At 38.0% G+C, this 6,981-nt stretch overlaps 1 protein-coding gene across 1 annotated transcript; it reads right to left on the reverse strand.

The window, feature by feature from the left end:
• Positions 1–619: 619 nt before the first annotated feature.
• On the reverse strand, positions 620–1,952 carry LOC144546878 (trans-resveratrol di-O-methyltransferase-like). The gene is made up of 2 exons (XM_078295465.1): positions 1,086–1,952; positions 620–971 (listed from the first exon to the last, which is right to left on the reverse strand). Exons 1-2 carry the CDS (start codon positions 1,836–1,838, stop codon positions 675–677), a joined length of 1,050 nt encoding a protein of 349 aa, XP_078151591.1. The 5' UTR covers positions 1,839–1,952; the 3' UTR covers positions 620–674.
• Positions 1,953–6,981: the final 5,029 nt, after the last annotated feature.

Genomic DNA, 6,981 nt, shown 5'->3' on the forward strand with positions numbered 1-6,981 from the left:
AATCTGTCATTTTTGCTTTGAATCGGCTCAACTCGGAGTAAAACTCGGATAACTCGGCTTGACTCAGGCAGAAAATCGGAAAACTCGGCCGAGTCAAGCTTCATCCGAGTTTTTCTGAGAAATTCGCGTAGGCACGAGACTCGGGTAAATTTCGGCCCGGTCCCGTCCAATTCCGAGTTGACTCGGGTAAATTTCGAACCATGACAGTAAGGCAAGAATTTCAGGATATGCGTAATAAATTGTATAGTAAACATGAAAACTATACACGATTCAGAAGTTTGTATGAAGCTCTTTCATCTGAAATTTTGCAACTGGTATACTCATTTCTTCAAGAGACAAATTTTTAAAATAAACTGGTGCACTCATTGTACCCTATACGACAAATTTTCTTTCGTAACAGTGGAATTCTATAAGATAAAACTAGAGGAGTTAAAAAAGATGATTACAAATGGAGATGCATTATATTTGGACTCCCAGAAGTGAAACTGGACCAGAAAAACATATCAAGTTACATCAAATTTTGTGTTAGGAGATGATCTAAAATAATACAATATTAAATAGGAATGAACCATAAATAACATTTTTATTACAATGAAATTACTAGAAGGGATACAACAGTAGTAATAGACTTAAAAGCGAAGGAGTACATAATTCTGGGATGTAATTCATGAAATTTAAGGATAAACTTCAATGATTGATCGAACACCGAGGGAAGCAACAATCTTGTAAGAAGTAAATCCTGCTTCTTTAAATAAGTTCCACCACTCCGCCTCATCTCGCTCCTTTCCATTCACTACCGTCATCATTAAAATATCAAATAACAGCTCTGATTCTCGGTGCATACTACCAACCGAACCAACAACCATCTCTATAATGATGACCTTACCCCCAGCATCTCTTGGAGGAATCGCCTCTTTGCATCGTTGTAATATCTTTATGCAATCTTCATCGCACCAATCATGGAGGATCCACTAAGTGAAATTGTAATTGATGGAAGATGATAAATTTATGTATGCTAGTAATTGATATTAATTAAGACACACAAACACAGAAAAATATACTAACAGGATTTTTTTTTACTGTACCTTGAGAAAAACAGCATTAGCAGGTGGAATGTTGCTAAACATGTCTCCTGAAACAAATTTTACTAAACCATCGGTTGGAAGGTGGCCTACTACTTGAGGCAGGTCCAAAACAATGCACTCTATTTTTGGAAAAGCCTTAGCTATTGCAATAGCAACAGATCCAGATCCACCACCTACATCAACTAAAGAAGATATTCCCTGGAATACATTACCATGGTCATTGATTATATAATCAGATATAAAGGAACTATCACTTGTCATTGCATCGTTGAACAGCGCGTTAAATTCAGGCCTTTGGCCTGTCAGTTCCCATATGGTGCAACCATGGCCCATCTGAAAGTTGTCAAGCTTATCTTGTTTGAACCAATCACCCAAATAAAGTGATGGTTTAACTAAAGTAAAATCCAACATAGCTAAAGGAAAAGGCAACAAACTCGATGAGTCGGCTTTGTTAATAACAAGGCGTGAGATCGGAGTAAGGTCATAGACTTCCTCTTTGTTGTTGCTAGTATCCTGAACAACTAGGAAACCTAAATGAGTAAGCATGCGCAGAAGGCGCCACAAATTAGGTTTGTTGTTTATGGGAAGTGAAAGCGCTGCATGAAGCTCATGAAGTGTCATGGGCTGGCCATTGTTGTGGATTGTAGTGGGAATACCGAGTTGAATTGCACATTTTAGAGTCATGGATTTGAGAAAACTGAAGGTTAGGTTCCATAACTCTGCTTGAGCATTGAGCATGTCACGACACTCCATGTTGGCTTTTAGTTCAGTTTTTGGGGTGCTCTTAGGAGGGTTGGATATATGGATGTTATTGCTTTTTGGTTTCTGCTTAGTGCTTAATTATGATGGAAATTTATAGCGAGCTAGCGGAATGTTTGCATTGTAAACCAAATATTTGGACTTAATTTTGTATTGAAATAAGTCATGCATATATATCCAATTAATAATGCACTCAGTTGAAATTGAGCATGTTTACTTTAATAGACAAAGGAAAAAAAAAAAAAACTTCTGTTGACTAGTATATATACGCACTTAATTTTTTTTAATACCCAAGTATATAAATATATAGAAAGTTCAGAAAAATAATTAATAATTAACTTCAAATCCTTGGTTGCATAATATTAGCTGTATACACTAGAACTGTAATGATGAGTATTTTAGAGATACGAAATTGGGCTTGAATTATACTTTTTTTGCTTTTAAATTTATTACCTTTAATACGTTAAATAAATATTTGTTGCAAGCGCACAACCGATCAATGTAGAATTTAGGGTGTCGAACCACAGAGAGTATGATAGATACTTAGCTTAAACTTTGTCAATTAGTTTCATAGAATAAAAGAAAATAAAGTGCAAATAAAGTAGAATATTAGGGGGTTTGTTCTATCAATTCTAATTTTGAGTTCAGTACCCTAAGAAAGGAGTTTTTAAACAAAGAATTAAATAAAACAGAGAAAATGAAAGAAAGTAAAGTGCAAATAAAGTAGAATATTGAGAGGTTTGTTCTATCAATCCTAATTTTGGGTTCAATACCCGATGAAAGGAGTTTTTAAACAAAGAATTAAATAAAACGAAGAAAATAAAGATTGGTTTGCTTTTTAGTTGAGTAGATCTAAGGGTATTCGGTCTACACTCCCTCGATAATTCTATCTATTCGGTTTTGTTTAAATTCATGTATAATTTGATGAGGTTTCTAACCTAATATGTCATTAAGGTTTACTTTAGTGAAATAATAACGTGTCTAAGTAATTCGGACTTCACGGTTAGTTCCTTCACCTTAGCTACCTAGACCATAAGCTCTTGTTAGTCTCTCATGTCCTCGAATATTGGTACTTCACGATTAAGTCCATCATACAAATATCCAATTCAATTTGAGATGTCCTAATTAGGGTTTGACTTCACGGTTAGGTCCTTCACCAAGTCCCTAACCTTAATTTCTATACTTCCGGCTTAGATTACAAATTGGTTAGATCCTAATCCAAACCTAAGGTATTGGCATTCATAATTTGGTATTCTCCTCTCATCCTAGCAATATTGGTTCTTTCGAATCCAACACGGGACTACATGGATTTCAAATACCAACTATGTAGTTAACACAATAATAAAACAATCATAATAAAAACAAATAACCGAATAAATAGAATTAAACAAGTTCATGCATTGACCTAGATCCCTAGAGAGAGATCTACTCTCTCTTTGAGAGATCCATTACAAAAATTGGCAAAAGTAAGAAGAAATAGAATAAAGAAATGATTACACCCTTTATCAAATTAGAAACCTCAATCTTGCTGAAATCTTGGATAGATCTTCTTCTTCTCCTTCCTAGAAAAGCCTCTGGAACTCCGAGAATTGCTGCAGATTTATCGCTGTATTTTATAGAAATGGACATACACCAAGGGGTGATGAGAGAGATCAGAATGATGCCTTGAATGGTAATAAACCCCCTCTTTTATAGCCAAAGACCATGTCCAATTTAGAGGCTAGAAAGTGGGGTTAGTGAGTGCTATCTTTGGATTGTTTTCCAGACTGTCATGTCTAAATTTAGCTGTTTAAAACGCATCCTTGGTGCGCCAGAAATAGAAAAAACTGTCAAAACATGTAATTTTGGCTATCTGCAGGTCTAGTGCGGTGGTGAGTGTGGATGGCTGGGTCGCACTGGCTCCAACTTTCTTTATTTAACTTCCTGAAAATTCTACATATTTCTCTGAGTGCGTCCGCACAGGTCTTGCATTCCTGAACAATCTGAATCTTTTAAAAATCGGCTAAGTACTGAGTGTGGATGGGTTGACCCGCACTAGCTGTGAGTGCGGACGCATTACGCTCAGACTTTTTCTTCTGAAGTGCTGAGGTGCTGGAAATTAGGCTAAGTGCTGAGTGCGTTTGCACATGTAGCCTTTTTCTTCATTTTTCATCGTTTCCTGCAATCAAAAGCCAAGCAAACACAGTAATTTGATTCTAGGTGTATTCTAATCATTTTTTATTCAAAATACATGATATTTGGTTTTGGTTTATGATAAAATCTAGATCGAATGTGTATATAATTTATGCTTATCAAATTCCTCCAAGCTTGAACCTTGCTTGTCCTCAAGCAACATTACAATTCGATCTCTAATTTAACCCCATATCAACTATACATTTCTCAAATTTTTGAAAAATTTGTATGATCTTGCCAAAATTTAAAAATCTCAATGTAAATTTTCTACAAATCTAAAGTGCAACCCTTAGTTAATCATGCTTCACCCCATAATTTGATTACTCTAACTTTCATTTCCTTAAAGGTTTAGAATTTGTAAACTTTGAATATCTAAATTTGTTACAAAAAATGCATTATTATTTATAGAAATTCTTTTAAAAATCCCCCCAATCTTGAATTAAGCTTATGTTAGAAAGTCACAGACTTCATATGTTAATATTTGCAAAAAAAAATTTCTTTTGTTGCTTTTATTTTATGACACTATAATTTCTTTATCCTTAGGACAAAACCGGTTAGTTATAGGTAGCTAATCCATACCCAACCGTTTTGAAGTCCATAGGGATGAGGTGGTTTTGAAGAGGTAACTGGTGTTGGAGGTTGTTCGGTCCCAAGTTGATCCAAGCCTCTTCAATGTCAACCCACCTGATGAGCCTTACTCTTTCCAACCCAACGGTATCCACCAAGGTGTAACCTTCCACCTCATCATCCCCGAATGGAATTTGCAAGTGTCAGACAATTTTTGTGATGGTGCCCCCAATGCGAACTCTACCGCCCGTCTGCCTGTTATGTGCCACATTTTCCATATGCTTGGCCAAGTTGTACCGGAGATTCGGCATGTAGCCCATCTCATTATTATTCTTCGGAGCATGCAGCACACATAAACCATATATCCGAAGTTGAAGACCGATGCGGTCTCCCCTCGGGCAAAGAGAGTGTGAGAAAGTACCATTTAGAGATAACAGATTGTCGGGTGGGGGACATTCTTGACCTGTTGACGACCGAGGTAGCCATCACAGCAGGTGAGGATGCGGAATTGATGCTCTGGCATGTCATTGAAGAAATAGAGGACAGTGTGCATCAACTCGACATTCTCGGTTGGCAACCCGAGATCATTCATAAGTTCGGTGGTGTGCAGTTCATGATGAAATCCCCCAAGGTTAAAGCTCATGAAATGCGAGGCCCGGTCAAATTCATAGGGGGAGAGGAATTTGATGGTGAGGTTTTGGTAGGTTTTGACCTCATCGCATAGGAACCCTCACAGCCCAAGATTCTCGGTAAGCATCAGCATCGTGGCTGTGAGTCCCAACTCATTGAGGGTGCTTTGACAGATCCATCTGGACGGTTCGAGGATTATGTGGAACGTGAGAAGGTTCTTCCTTATCTCTTGGTCATTGTTCAGTGGCTTGGCTGGTCAATACTGAGGTGCTTAGTTACTGCTTTGAGCTTCGCTCTTCTCAGCCCTTGGTCTAGCATAATGCAGACGCACTCAAAGTCTATTTTAACCATTTTCACCAATTTTCGTACCATTTCACAGATCTAACTAGTAAATAATAAAACTAAGAGTAAGGAGAGATCAAACCTCATCGTAGATCGCAAAAATTTCAAGAAAATCCGAAGAAATATGAGATTTGCCAAAACGGTGCTTGAACGGCTTGAGAGAAGGGTTGAACTTCGGTTTTGGGGAGAAAAGAGGAGGAGAAGAAGAAAGTGGGTAGAGAAGGGAGACGAGAGGGAGAAATGAGGGGAGAAGAAGGGTTTTCGATTTTGGGAAGAGAGAACCGGGATTTGGAGGTTTGAAAATGAAAAAGGCGGGAAGAAAAATGGAAGGGTCAGCTTTCAAGAGAAGAGATATGGGCTCGAGTGTGGACGCACTGAGTCCAAAAATTTGAAATTTCTGAAATTTCCAAAAAATTATGAAAATTTTAAAACTAACCTCGGGTGCGGACGCACTGGGGATAGTGCGGTTGCACTAGGCAAATGAGTGCAATTTCCAGGCTGCCCAAACCTTCTGTCTGGGTCAGTGCGAACGCACTTAGGCTATTCTGTCTATTTTTCACCCTGAAAGTCTCGCAAGGTCATTGTAATGGAAAATTTGAAAGAATTAAATTTGAACTAAGTAAAAATTAAAGTGAAAAAAGGAAAGAAAAACAATAAAAAGCTTGGGTTGCCTCCCAAGAAGCGCTCAATTTTACGTTGTGAGCTCGACATGATTCGTTCTCATTAATGAGTGTATGGGTCTTCAAGGAGAGTGCTCTCCTTTTTGCCTACCGGAGTCACATAATTTAAATGTTTGAGGCGTTGTCCATTCACCTTAAATGCCCCGGTTCATTTGCTCCAAATCTCAATTGCTTCGTGGTTGAACACCATATTTACCTTGTACGGGCCATTCCATTTTGATCTTAATTTTTCCAGAAAGAGTCAGAGTCTTGAGTTGTACAATAGAACCATGTGTCCTTCCTTAAAATCTCGTCTCAATATGCATTTGTCATGCCACTTCTTCGTCTTCTCCTTCTAAAGCTTGGCATTTTCATATGCATTGAGGTGCAACTCTTCCAACTCGTGAAGGTTGAGGATTCTCTTCTCACTGGCAGCCCTCATGTCAAAATTTAGGGCCCTAATTACCCAATAGGCTCTGTGCTCGAGTTCAACCGGCAAATGACACAGCTTTCCATATACAAGTTTGAAAGAAGTCATACTTATGGGTGTTTTGAAAGCGGTCTAGTATACCCAAAGAGCTTCATCTAGTTTGAGAGACCAATCTTTTCTTAATGTGTTCACCACTTTTTGTAGGATGCTCTTTGAGGATGGTAGGGTGTGGTCACCTTGTGCTTTACCCCGTATTTGAGTAGAAGATTGTCAAATTTGCGGTTGATGAAATGAGAGTCACCATCGCTAATCACTACCCGGGGTACTCCAAACCTAG

The sequence above is a fragment of the Carex rostrata genome, chromosome 30, assembly GCF_964058835.1.
Source record: "Carex rostrata chromosome 30, lpCarRost1.2, whole genome shotgun sequence".
Taxonomy (NCBI): Eukaryota; Viridiplantae; Streptophyta; class Magnoliopsida; order Poales; family Cyperaceae; genus Carex; species Carex rostrata.

What these genes read in the sequence shown, in the direction of transcription:
- LOC144546878 (XM_078295465.1), bottom strand. Translation starts at nt 1,838, where the DNA reads ATGGAGTGTCGTGACATGCTCAATGCTCAAGCAGAGTTATGGAACCTA. An exon ending in CTAATGCTGTTTTTCTCAAG is followed by an intron (nt 972 to 1,085) that starts GTACAGTAAAAA and finishes AATTTCACTTAG; the next exon opens with TGGATCCTCCATGATTGGTG.